The 15,402-nt window shown below is 46.3% G+C and overlaps 1 protein-coding gene across 1 annotated transcript in view; it reads right to left on the minus strand.

Moving 5' to 3' along the window:
• Positions 1 to 15,402, minus strand: part of CA9 (carbonic anhydrase 9) — a 386,906-nt gene that overhangs the window by 26,435 nt on the left and 345,069 nt on the right. The window contains exons 8-11 of the mRNA XM_073562498.1: positions 8,231 to 8,372; positions 7,911 to 7,973; positions 398 to 433; positions 232 to 325 (exon numbers count right to left, since the gene is read on the minus strand). Of these exons, the coding sequence (XP_073418599.1) occupies positions 232 to 325; positions 398 to 433; positions 7,911 to 7,973; positions 8,231 to 8,372 (335 nt within the window). The remainder of the gene's footprint in view (positions 1 to 231; positions 326 to 397; positions 434 to 7,910; positions 7,974 to 8,230; positions 8,373 to 15,402) is intronic.

Genomic DNA, 15,402 nt, shown 5'->3' on the forward strand with positions numbered 1-15,402 from the left:
GACTTTCTTTATGATGGATTTCCAGGGTGATGGCCGGAGGAGCAGGATCTCCTGTCATGTGCTCCTTCATGTGTTAGAGCCTAATAACGCCCCTGCCGGTCTAGAGGGTGACAGGAGCGGGGTGCTGCAGGTCATTTCTCCACTATCACTCATGAACGCCTGTTTTGGAGCAGATTGGTTTTGACACAGACATAGTCACGGGGTGGATCCGCTTGCGCCCGGTCATGTTACCTTTGGTTCCTCTTCCGGCTCTTCCTCACATATACATAAAACGCCACCGATGTGACCGCAAAGAGGATGCCAAATAAAATGGCTAACATGTCACCTGTCCGGGGAAGGGGAGGCGTGAGAAATCATGGATGACTTGTGCAATTCAACACTGACAGGTGATCATTACCTGTTCCCAACGGAGAGGTCCCCTGACCGTGAGCACCTGTGCAGGAGATAAGCCGCAGGGTTAGGAGGGAGCACAGCATACGTGGAGGCTCCAGATAGAGGTCACATGGGGCACACGCCGGGTATAGGGCAATACGCTTCTCACACTGGACACACACACTGGATATAGTGTAATATGCTCCTCACACTGGACATAGGGCAACATGCTCCACACACTGGTCACACACTGGACATAGGGCAATATGCTCCTCACACTGGACATAGGGTAATATGCTCCTCACACTGGACATAGGGCAATATGCTCCTCACACTGGACATAGGGCAATATGCTCCTCACACCGGTCACACACTGGACATAGGGCAATATGCTCCTCACACCGGTCACACACTGGACATAGGGTAATACGCTCTTCACACTGGATATAGGGCAATATGCTCCACACACTGGTCACACACTGGACATAGGGCAATATGCTCCTCACACTGGACATAGGGCAATATGCTCCTCACACCGGTCACACACTGGACATAGGGTAATACGCTCTTCACACTGGATATAGGGCAATATGCTCCTCACACTGGACATAGGGCAATATGCTCCTCACACCGGTCACACACTGGACATAGGGCAATATGCTCCTCACACTGGACATAGGGTAATATGCTCCTCACACTGGACATAGGGCAATATGCTCCTCACACTGGACATAGGGCAATATGCTCCTCACACCGGTCACACACTGGACATAGGGTAATACGCTCTTCACACTGGATATAGGGCAATATGTTCCTCACACTGGACATAGGGCAATATGCTCCTCACACCGGTCACACACTGGACATAGGGCAATATGCTCCTCACACTGGACATAGGGTAATATGCTCCTCACACTGGACATAGGGCAATATGCTCCTCACACTGGACATAGGGCAACATGCTCCTCACACCGGTCACACACTGGACATAGGGCAATATGCTCCTCACACTGGACATAGGGCAATATGCTCCTCACACCGGTCACACACTGGACATAGGGCAATATGCTCCTCACACTGGACATAGGGTAATATGCTCCTCACACTGGACATAGGGCAATATGCTCCTCACACTGGACATAGGGCAATATGCTCCTCACACCGGTCACACACTGGACATAGGGCAATATGCTCCTCACACCGGTCACACACTGGACATAGGGTAATACGCTCTTCACACTGGATATAGGGCAATATGCTCCACACACTGGTCACACACTGGACATAGGGCAATATGCTCCTCACACTGGACATAGGGCAATATGCTCCTCACACCGGTCACACACTGGACATAGGGTAATACGCTCTTCACACTGGATATAGGGCAATATGCTCCTCACACTGGACATAGGGCAATATGCTCCTCACACCGGTCACACACTGGACATAGGGCAATATGCTCCTCACACTGGACATAGGGTAATATGCTCCTCACACTGGACATAGGGCAATATGCTCCTCACACTGGACATAGGGCAATATGCTCCTCACACTGGACATAGGGCAATATGCTCCTCACACTGGACATAGGGCAATATGCTCCTCACACCGGTCACACACTGGACATAGGGTAATACGCTCTTCACACTGGATATAGGGCAATATGTTCCTCACACTGGACATAGGGCAATATGCTCCTCACACCGGTCACACACTGGACATAGGGCAATATGCTCCTCACACTGGACATAGGGTAATATGCTCCTCACACTGGACATAGGGCAATATTCTCCTCACATTGGACATAGGGCAATATGCTCCTCACACTGGACATAGGGTAATACGCTCCTCACAATGGTCACACACTGGACATAGGGTAATACGCTCCTCACACTGGTCACACAATGGACATAGGGCAAAATGCTCCCCACACTGGATATAGGGCAATACGCTCCTCACACTAATTGGAGGGCAATGCGCTCCTCAAACTGGTCACACACTGGACATAGGGCAATATGCTCCTCACACTGGCTACACACCAGATATAGGGCAATACGCTACTCACATTGGTCACACACTGGACATAGCGCAATATGCTCCTCACACTGTTCACCCACTGACCATAGGACAATATGCTCCTCACACTGGACATAGGGCAATACGCTCCTGACACTGGACACACACTGAATATAGGGCAATATACTCTATACACTGAAAACACACTGGATATAAGGCAATGCGCTCCTCACACTGGTCACACGCCGGATATAGGGCAATACGCTCATCACACTGGTCACACACTGGACATAGGGCAAAATGCTCCTCACACTGGACACACACCGGATGTAGGGCAATATACTCTTCACACTGGAAAAAGGGCAATACGCTCCTCACACTGGTCACACACTGGACATAGGGCACTATGTTCCACACACTGGACACACACTGGATATAGGGCAATATGCTCCACACACTGGACACACACTGGATATAGGGCAATATGCTCCACACACTGGACACACCCTGGATATAGGGCAATATACTCCACACACTGGACACACCCTGGTTATAGGGCAATATACTCCTCACACTGGACACACACCGAATATAGGGCAATACGCTCCACACACTGGACACATGCCAGATACAGGGAAATATACTCCTCACACTGGACACAAGCTGGAAAAAGAGTAATATACTCTTCACACTGGACACACGCCAGATAAAGAGTAATATACTCTTCACATTGCACATGTGGCACCCATATTAGGAACTGGGCTGCTCACATGGGGCACACACTTTATGTTGGACACTGGGCTCATCACATGGGGCACACACTTTATATCGGGCACTGGACTCATCACATGCGGCACATATTTTATATTAGGCACTGGACTCATCACATGTGGCACACATTTTATATTGGGCACTGTGCTCATCACATGGGACACACATTTTATATTGGGTACTGGGCTCATCACATGGAGAACATTTTATATTGGACACCGGGCTCATCACATGGGGCACACACTTTTTATCGGGCACTGGACTCATCACATGCGGCAACACATTTTATATTGAGCACTGGGCTCATTACATGGGGCACACACTTTACATCAGGCACTGGACTGATCACATGGGGCACACACTTTATATTGGGAACAGGGCTCATCACATTGGGAACATTTTATATTGGACACAGGGCTTATCACATGGGGCACACACTTTATATTGGGCACTGGGCTCATCACATGGGGCACACACTTTATATCAGGCATTGGGCTCATCACATGGGGCACACACTTTATATCAGGCACTGGGCTCATCACATGGGGCACACAATTTATATCAAGCACTGGGCTCATCACATGGGGCACACACTTTATATTGGGCACTGGGCTCATCAAATGGGGCACCCATTTTATATTAGGCACTGGCCTCATCACATGAGGAACACACTTTATATCAGGCACTTGACACATCATATGGGGAACACACTTTATATCAGGCACTACGCTATTCACATGGGGCACACAATTTATATTGGGCACTGGACTCATCACATGGGGAACACATTTTATGTCAGGCACTGGACTCATCACATGGGGCACAAACTTTATATTGAGCACTGGGATCATCACATGGGGCACACACTTTATATTGGGCACTGGACTCATCACATGCGGCACACATTTTATATTGGGCACTGCGCTCATCACATGGGGCACACACTTTATATTGGGTACTGGGCTCATCATGTGGGGAACATTTTATATTGGACACAGGGCTCATCACATGGGGCACACACTTTATATTGGGCACTGGGCTCATCACATGGGGCACACACTTTATATCAGGCACTTGGCTCAACACATGGGGCACACACTTTATAACAGGCACTGGGCTCATCACATGGGGCACACACTTTATATCAGGCACTGGACTCATCACATGGGTGTCAGGAACATCGCACTGCACTTGCTCACTGAGCCAGTGCGCATGTTCTGAGTACAAAAACAGTGCTCAAAGATACCTGTGGAGCAGGGCAGTAGCAGTGACGATGCGTGCTTCAGACTATCAGGACCTGAAGCACGTGACTGCTGGGGGCGTGGCCTAAGCTCCACAGAGCTAGGAGCTGCAGGGAAACTCCTAGAAAGGTAACTACAGGACAATGTTACCAAGGGGCATAGACAGAGACAGAAACCAGATCAAGCCGGGTCAAAGCACGAGATAGCAATACAGTACCAAAGGGTTAGACAGAATGGAGTGTCAGGACGTAGCAATAGATCAGAAAACCAGAATGGGCATTAGATGGTACAATAGGGGCAAACTGTAACGGAGTAACGATAGCCAAGCCAGGATGTCAGAACCGGAGAAGACAATAGTACCAAAACGAGAGACGGAGTACAGAGTGAGGGAACGGACCGGGTCTTACACGGGAAGCAAACAAGCAACGCAGAATACATGCACACCAGGAGCAGACACACCAGAACAACAGTATAGCTGACAGAGAACCCTGGTAAAGAGTGAGTATAAATACCCCTCCCAGATCCAGAAAGAGGCCACAAACACTTAACCCTATGAGTGCAGGGCAAGAACTCTGTTCAAACCATGACAATGGGGCACACACTTATATCAGGCACTGGACTCATCACATGGGGAACACACTTTATATCGGGCACTGGACTCATCACATGCGGCACACATTTTATATTGGGCACTGCGCTCATCACATGGGGCACACACTTTTTATTGGGTACTGGGCTCATCACATGGGGAACATTTTATATTGGACACAGGGCTCATCACATGGGGCACACACTTTATATTGGGCACTGGGCAATCACATGGGGCACACACTTTATATCAGGCACTTGGCTCATCACATGGGGCACACACTTTATATCAGGCACTTGGCTCATCACATGGGGCACACACTTTATAACAGGCACTGGGCTCATCACATGGAGCACACACTTTATGTCGGGCACTGGACTCATCACATGGGGCACACACTTTATATTGGGCACTGGGCTCATCACATGGGGCACCCATTTTATATTAGGCACTGGCCTCATCACATGGGGAACACACTTTATATTAGGCACTTGACACATCATATGGGGCACACACTTTATATCAGGCACTGCGCTATTCACATGGGGTGCACAATTTATATTGGGCACTGGACTCATCACATTGGGAACACATTTTATATCAGGCACTGGACTCATCACATTTGGGCACACACTTTATATTGAGCACTGGGATCATCACATGGGGCACACACTCTATATTGAGCACTGGGCTCATCACATGGGGCCACACAATTTATATTGGGCACTGGGATCAACGCATTTGGGCACACCCTTTATATCGGAAACTGGACTCATCACATAGGGCATACACTTTACATTGGGCACTGGGCTCATCACATGGGGCACACACTTTTTATCAGGTACTGCGCTCATCACATGGGGAACACATTTTGCATTGGGTACTGTGCTCATCACATTGGACACACAATTTATAGTAGGCACTGGACTCATCACACAGGGCACACCCTTTATATCGGACACTGGACCCATCACATGGGGCACACACTTTGTATTGAGCACTGGGATCATCACACAGGGCACACACTTTATATTGGGCCCTGGGATCATCACCAGGGGCACACACTTTATATCGGAAACTGGACTCATCACAAGGAGCACACACTTTATATTGGGCACTGGGCTCATCACATAGGGCACACACTTTTTATCAGACACTGAGCTAATCACACGGGGCACACACTTTACATTGGGCACTGGGCTCATCACATGGGGCACACACTTTTTATCAGGTACTGGGCTCATCACATGGGGAGCACACTTTATATTGGGCCCTGGGATCATCACACGGGGCACACACTTTATATCGGACACTGGACCCATCACATGGGGCACACACTTTATATTTGGCACTGGGCTGCTCACATGGAGCATACACTTTATATTGGGCACTGGGCTCATCACATTGGGCACACACTTTACATTGGGCACTGCGCTCATTACAGGGGGCACACAGTTTATCAGGCACTGCACTCATAACATGGGGCACACAATTTATATGGGGCAATGGATTCATTACATGGGGAACACTTTATATCAGGCACTGGACTCAACACATGGGGCACACACTTTATATTGGGCACTGGACTCACTACACCGGGCACACACTTTATATCAGGCACTGCGCTCATCACTTGGGGCACACGCTTCACATCAGGCACTGGATTCATCACATGGGGCACACACTTTATATCAGGCACTGGGCTCATCACATGGGGCACACACTTTATATCACGCACTGGGCTCATCACATGGGGCACACACTTTACATCAGGCACTGGGCTCATCACATGGGGCACACACTTTACATCAGGCACTTGGCTCATCACATGGGGAACACGCTTTATATTGGGCATTGGGCTCATCACATGGGGAACATGCTTTATATTGGGCATTGGGCTCAGCACATGGGGAACATGCTTTATATTGGGCCCTGGGATCATCACCAGGGGCACACACTTTATATCGGAAACTGGACTCATCACAAGGAGCACACACTTTATATTGGGCACTGGGCTCATCACATAGGGCACACACTTTTTATCAGACACTGAGCTAATCACACGGGGCACACACTTTACATTGGGCACTGGGCTCATCACATGGGGCACACACTTTTTATCAGGTACTGGGCTCATCACATGGGGAGCACACTTTATATTGGGCCCTGGGATCATCACACGGGGCACACACTTTATATCGGACACTGGACCCATCACATGGGGCACACACTTTATATTTGGCACTGGGCTGCTCACATGGAGCATACACTTTATATTGGGCACTGGGCTCATCACATTGGGCACACACTTTACATTGGGCACTGCGCTCATTACAGGGGGCACACAGTTTATCAGGCACTGCACTCATAACATGGGGCACACAATTTATATGGGGCAATGGATTCATTACATGGGGAACACTTTATATCAGGCACTGGACTCAACACATGGGGCACACACTTTATATTGGGCACTGGACTCACTACACGGGGCACACACTTTATATCAGGCACTGCGCTCATCACTTGGGGCACACGCTTCACATCAGGCACTGGATTCATCACATGGGGCACACACTTTATATCAGGCACTGGGCTCATCACATGGGGCACACACTTTATATCACGCACTGGGCTCATCACATGGGGCACACACTTTACATCAGGCACTGGGCTCATCACATGGGGCACACACTTTACATCAGGCACTTGGCTCATCACATGGGGAACACGCTTTATATTGGGCATTGGGCTCATCACATGGGGAACACGCTTTATATTGGGCATTGGGCTCAGCACATGGGGAACATGCTTTATATTGGGCATTGGGCTCATCACATCATCACATGGTGCACACACATGTGACTCATCCCACGCTGGATGTCGTAGCTACACTGGCTCTTAAATAACAGATTTCTTACCTGTCCCAGAGTCGTGTTCAGAAGGATCATTAGATTCAGATGTGGGAACTGGGGTCTGAGGAGCTGAAAGGAATAAAATCAGACTTAATCAGCATTATTATATTTTGTTTACGTAATTACAAATGTTAAGAACAGACCTGTATTATTTGTAGTACAGTAGGCTGCCTCTATATGCTGCACCTTCTTATATTATCTGCAGTACCATATGCTGCCTCTATATGCTGCACCTTCTTATATTATCTGCAGTACAGTAGGCTGCCTCTCTGTGCTGCACCATGTGTACATTACCATAATTCTGCACATTACAAGGCCTCCATCACCTGCTCCGGATGCCTTCCTTCCCCCGATGGGGCCCCTGAAGCTGGAGAGTACTTCGCGTCCGTTCAGCGCCTGCGTCTTTCTAAAGTTCATCTGCAGGATGTGGTCATGGTCATGGTGGATGGTATCCTCCAGCATAGACAGCTACAAGAGACCAGAGGAAATTAGTAAGCTCTATGGATCAGTGTGCATTATATGGGAACTGTGGGTCAGTGTGCACTATCCGGGCACTATGGGTCAGTGTCGATTATCTGGGCCATATGGGTCAGTGTCCATTATTATCATTATTATTTATATAGCACTATTGATTCCATGGTGTTGTACATGAGAAGGGGAAGAAGGTGGACCCAGGGAACTATAGACCGGTGAGTCTTTCAGGGTCACAGGCGTGGCTGCTTCGAGGTCGCTGATTCGGCTGTTTTGGCGCCCCGATATCCAGGGGAAGCTGGGGCTCGACAGGCCCAGAAGGATCTGTGCCGTTGGGGCGCAACAGGCCTTGAAGGATCTGTGCCATGGGGGCGCAACAGGCCCTGAAGGAATCCTGGAGCTGGGGTAATCCTGGGTGTTGATGACCCCTTGAAGACACCACGGGGTAGGACTTTCAGAACGTCTTAGCTGGCTCCCGTCTCCAAGCGCAGTTATGTCGCAGTATTTAAAGTGACGGTTGGTTGGCCTCTGTTAAGGGCCCCTCTGTAAACGGGACGTAGGCCTCTACTGCCGCCTATGGTGAGGTGGCGTCCACCGAGGCCAGTGATGGAAGGGCCACAGCCATGGGCGAAGGCAGGGAGGCAGTGTCCAGGTCGCTGCAGCAGGTTGGTGTGAAGTGACAGCGGCGGCTAGGGGTAGCGGACCAGCCGCAACAGGGCAATAAATAACAAGAACAAGGCATTTAGGAAGCTAAAACAAGAAGGCAATGAAGAAGCATTAAAAAGTTATAGAGAAAAAATAAAATGTGTAAAAAACAAATACATTTAGCAAAAGTGGAAACTGAGAGACTCATTGCTAAGGAAAGTAAAACAAACCCCAAACTATTCTTTACTTATATAAACAGTAAAATGATTAAAATGGATGGTGTCGGCCCTTTAAAGAACAATGAGGGTGAAATCATAGAGAGCGATGTGGAAAAAGCAAATGTTTAAATACTTTTTTCTCCACAGTGTTCACACAGGAAAAGGATTTGCCAGGGGAAATGCAGAGTGATAATGTAAACTCCCCATTAAGTATTACCGGCCTAACCCAGGAAGAAGTGCAGAACCGCCTCAGTAAGATGAAAATGGACAAATCACCAGGCCCTGATGGCATTCACCCTCGGGTATTAAGGGAGTTAAGTAATGTGATAGACACGCCTCTATTCCTTATATTTAAAGACTCTATAGAAACAGGGTCTGTTCCTTTTGATTGGCGGCAAGCAAATGTGGTACCAATATTCAAAAAGGGGCGTAAAAGGGAACCTGGAAACTATAGGCCGGTAAGCTTAACATCTGTTGTGGGTAACATTTTTGAAGGGTTTCTAAGGGATACCATTATGGAATATCTCAATGTTAATAAATGTTTAACTCCATATCAACATGGATTTATGAAGGATCGCTCCTGTCAGACTAACCTGATCAGCTTCTATGAGGATGTGAGCTCTCAAATGGACCCAGGAGAATCATTGGATGTCATTTATCTCCACTTCTCTAAAGCATGTGACACTGTCCCACATAAAAGATTGGTAAGTAAGAGGAGAAAGCTTGGGCTAGGGGAAAATGTGTGTAGATGGTAGGTAGCTGGCTTAGTGATAGAAACCAAAGAGTGGTTATTAATGGGGCATCCTCAGACTGGGCCAGGGTCACTAGTGGGGACCACAGGGGTCTGTATTGGGCCCCCTACTATGTAATATATTTATTAATGATCTAGTGGATGGCTTACACAGTAAAATATCAGTATTTGCAGATGATACAAAACTATGTAAGGTAGTTAACACAAAGGAGGACAGTTTGCAACTACAGACAGATTTGAGTAAATTGGAGAATTGGGCTGAAAATGGCAAATGAGGTTTAACACAGATAAGTGTAAGGTTCTGCACATGGGAAGGAGAAACAGAGGCTACAATTACTGACTAAATGGGAAACTGCTGGGGAAATCAGACATGGAAAAAGACTTGGGCATCTTAGTCAGTAAGAAGCTAAATTGGAGTGCCCAGTGTCAGGCAGCTGCCACCAAAGCAAATAGGGTCATGGGATGCATTAGAAGAGATCTGGGGACACGAGATGGAAACATAATTCTCCCTCTGTACAAATCACTCGTCAGACCACACTTGGAGGATTGTGGGCAATTTTGGACGCCGGTGCTCAAGAAAGACATTACTGAACTTGAAAGGGTTCAAAGGCGGCTACTGAAATGATAAATGGAGTTGGTTCACTACAATACCCAGAAAGGTTATCAAAATTAGGTCTATTTACTCTAGAAAAGAGAAGACTTAGGGGAGACCTAATATATATGTACAAGTATATCAGAGGGCAATACAGAGATCTCTCCAATGAACTGTTTGTACCAAGGACTGTGACAAGAACAAGGGGGCATTCTCTTCGTTTGGAGGAAAGACAATTTCTGCACCAGCATAGAAGAGGGTTCTTCACGGTAAGAGCAGTGAGGCTCTGGAATTCTCTTCCTGAGGAAGTGGTGATGGCCAACTCACTGAATGAATGTAAGAAAGGAATGGAGGCTTTTCTTGTGAGTAACAGTATAGAAGGTTACGAATAACAGAATATTATAGGTAGATGGTTGACTCAGCTCAGGGGAAGGAATTTTTTTCCCTATGGAGAAAATTGGCTTCTACTCTGTGGGTTTTTGCCTTCCCCAGGATCAACAATGCAGAACAGCTGCACTAAAAATAGGCTGAACTAGATGGACATAAGGTCTTCCTTCAGCCTTCAAAACTATGTTACTATGTGCAGAGATATTAGTGAGGAAAACTTCCATGGTCTTGTGTATGTACAGTGTATATACATGTGTGTGCGCCGGGGACCCTGCACAGACTCGGAGGATACTCTCCATTCTCCCAATTATGGCGCCATCAGTATGAGGCCACATCTGGTGATTGTGTGCACACAGCGCCATCTTCTGGAAGAGAGGGAGGGTACACAGGACAGGAGGAGGCAGCGCAGACTCCAGTGATAGACTCGCAATTCATGTACTCATTAACAGATGAGCCAAGGTTAATGTCACACGAGTAACACGAACACCCGTCATACTCTATACCGCAGTACACACCACAAGTCACGTATGATCCACCGTCACACATCATACCACAACCTACATCCAATCCACTCATCATACACTATACCGCACCACAGGTCACACCCAATCCACCGTCATACACTATATCCACCCCACACATCCGATCCACTGTCATACACTATACCGCACCACACATCACATCTGATCCACCGTCATACTCTATACCGCAGTACACACCACAAGTCACGTCCAATCCACCGTCACACATCATACCATGACCTACATCCAATCCACTCATCATACACTATATCCACCCCACACATCACATCCGAACGCCTGTCATACACTATACCGCACCACACGTCTGATCCACCGTCATACACTATACCGCACCACACATCACATCCGATCCACCGTCATACACTGTATCCACCCCACACATCACATCCGAACGCCTGTCATACACTATACCGCACCACACATCACATCTGATCCACCATCATACACTATACCGCACCACACGTCTGATCCACCGTCATACACTATATCGCACCACACATCACATCCGATCCACCGTCATACACTATATCCACCCCACACATCACATCTCAACCCCCGTCATACACTATACCGCACCACACATCACATCCGATCCACCGTCATACACTGTATCCACCCCACACATCACATCCGAACACCTGTCATACACTATACCGCACCACACGTCACATCGGATCCACCGTCATACACTATATCCACCCCACACATCACATCCGAACGCCTGTCATACACTATACCGCACCACACGTCTGATCCACCGTCATACACGATACCGCACCACACGTCACATCCGATCCACCATAGAATCATAGAATCGTAGAGTTGGAAGGGACCTCCTGGGCCATCTGGTCCAACCCCCTGCTCAAAGCAGGATTCGCTAAATCATCCCAGTCAGATGTCTGTCCAGCCTCTGTTTGAAGACTTCCATTGAAGGAGAACTCACCACTTCTCGTGGCAGCCTGTTCCACTCATTGATCACTCTAACTGTCAAAAAGTTTTTTCTAATATCTAATCTGTGTCTCCTCCCATTCAGTTTCATCCCATTGCTTCTAGTCTTTCCTTGTGCAAATGAGAATAAAGTTGATCCTTCTACAATGTGACAGCCCTTTAGATATTTGTAGACAGCAATTAAGTCTCCTCTCAGTCTTCTCTTTTGCAAACTAAACATTCCCAAATCCTGCAACCTTTCCTCATAAGACAGGGTTTGCAGACCGGTCACCATTCTGGTCGCTCTTTTCTGAACTTGCTCCAGTTTGTTGATGTCTTTTTTAAAATGTGGTGCCCAAAACTGGACACAATATTCCAGATGAGGTCTGACCAAAGAGGAGTAGAGGGAAATAATGACTTCACGTGATCTAGACTGTATGCTTCTGTTAATACATCCTAGAACTGCATTTGCCTTTTTTGCTGCTGCATCACACTGTTGACTCATATTCAGTCTGTGATCTATTAGTATACCCAAGTCTTTTTCACATGTGCTGTCACTTAGCCCTATTCCTCCCATTCTATATATGCTTTTTTCATTTTTATTGCCCAGATGTAGTACTTTGCATTTCTCCCTGTTAAAAACCATTCTGTTAGTTGCTGCCCACTTCTCCAGTTTATTTAAATCTTTTTGAATCCTCTCTCTCTCTTCTCTAGTATTAGCTATCCCTCCTAGCTTTGTGTCATCAGCAAATTTAATCAGTTTACCCTCAATTCCTTCATCTAAATCGTTGATAAAGATGTTGAACAATACAGGGCCCAGGACAGAGCCCTGTGGTACCCCACTTGAGACATTCTTCCAACTGGATGTGCAGCCATTTACGACCACTCTTTGGGTCCGATCACTAAGCCAGCTATGAATCCACCTAACAGTTGCCTTGTCCATTCCATACTTAGTCATTTTTTCAATAAGGATTGTGTGAGAGACTTTGTCAAATGCTTTGCTGAAGTCAAGATATACTATATCTACAGCATTTCCTTGATCCACCAATCAGTGATACCGTCATAGAAGGAAATTAAGTTAGTCTGACATGACTTATTAGTTACAAACCCATGCTGACTCTGTTTGATCACTTCATTCTTATCCAGGTATTGACTTACATGTTGTTTAATAATTTGTTCAAAGATCTTTCCTGGTAAAGAAGTCAGACTCACCGGCCTATAGTTGCCTGGGTCCACCTTCTTCCCCTTTTTGAAGATAGGAACAACATTTGCTCTTCTCCAGTCTTCTGGCACTTCTCCTGTTCTCCAAGAATTTTCAAAGATTATGGAGAGTGGTTGAGAAATTTCTTCTGCTATCTCCTTCAGTACTCTGGGGTGTAATTCATCTGGACCTGGAGACTTGAATTCATTTAGGTTAGCTAAGTGTTTCCTCACTATCTTTCTGTTTATAGATATCCTGGATTCTTCTATTCCCTTAATAGGACAGTGAATAACAGTTGGTGTTACATTTCCTTTCTGAGAGAAAACAGATGCAAAATAGGAATTTAAAAGTTCAGCCTTCTCAACATCCTGTCTTACCATTTCATCATTTTCATCCTGTAAAAATCCTATAGCATCTTTGACTTTTCTTTTACTTTTGACATATCCCCAAAATCCTTTATTATTGCTTTTGACATCTCTTGCAAGCCTCAATTCATTTTCAGCTTTAGCAAATCTGATTTGTGCCCTGCAGATTCTGCAGACAGCATTATATTCTTCTTTAGATATGCCTCTCTCTTTCCATTTTATAAACATTTTTTTCTTCCTTTTTAGCATGTGCTTAAGTTCTGTGTTCACCCATCCTGGTTTCCTTAAATGCTTCCTATTCTTCCCTCTTTTCGGAATTGTTAACAACTGTGCTTTGAGAATTTCATTTTTCAAGATTTCCCATCCTTCCTGGACATTTTTGTCTTTAAGGATATCCAGCCATTGGATCCCTCCAATTCTCTTTCTGAATCCCTTAAAATCTGCCTTTCTGAAATCTAACCTTGACGTCTGAGTCTTCACAGGTCTTCCGCCTCTAGTTATCCAAAATTCTAAAATAGCATGGTCGCTACCTCCTAGGGTCCCAGCCACTTTTACCTCCTTAACCATTTCCTCCCTGTTTATAAGGATTAGATCCAAGGTAGCAGTTCCCCTTGTTTTCTCCCCTACCTTTTGGAAGATAAAGTTGTCAGCAAGAGAGGATAAGAATTTCCTTGACCTGTTAGTTTTGCCTGAGAGAGTTTCCCAACAAATGTCTGGATAGTTGAAATCTCCCATGACAACTATGTCATATTTTTTGGAGAACTTGGCCATTTGATGCATAAAGAGTTCTTCCATATCTTCAGCTTGCACAGGCGGCCTGTAGTAAATGCCTACAATGGTGTCCTTTCCATTGTTCTGTCCTTGTATTCTTACCCAAACAGTTTCCACAGAACTCCCAGTCTCTGAAGCTTCAATCTCTGTGCAGATATACGCGTTTCTAACATACAATGCGACACCCCCTCCTCGTTTATCAAGTCTGTTTCTTGTAAATAAGTTGTATCCTTCTAGTCTTGTATTCCAATCATGTGTATTGTCCCACCAAGTTTCAGTGATTCCAATGACATCATATTTCTTTTCCTGTGTTAGTAGTTCCAATTCTCCTTGTTTGTTGCCCATGCTTTGTGCATTAGTATAGAAACATTTTAGTTTGTGATTGGTTTCTCTTTCTCCAATATTTTTATTAATTAGATTCTTTCGTCTTTGTTCTTCCTTTCCACTTCTAATAGCAGAGTTCTCAATAGCATTTGTCAGGTGTATGGCTTTTTCTGGTCTTTTGCTTCCCTTCCCATGTTGTTCTAGTTTAAAGCTCTCCTTACAAGTGTAGCGAGGCGACTTCCAAATACCTGCTTTCCAGTCTTCGTAAGGTGCACCCCATCTCTAGCAAGTAGTCCATCGTATA

This window comes from Dendrobates tinctorius, unplaced genomic scaffold, assembly GCF_039654945.1.
Source record: "Dendrobates tinctorius isolate UK_male_01 unplaced genomic scaffold, ASM3965494v1 ptg000353l, whole genome shotgun sequence".
NCBI lineage: Eukaryota > Metazoa > Chordata > Amphibia > Anura > Dendrobatidae > Dendrobates > Dendrobates tinctorius.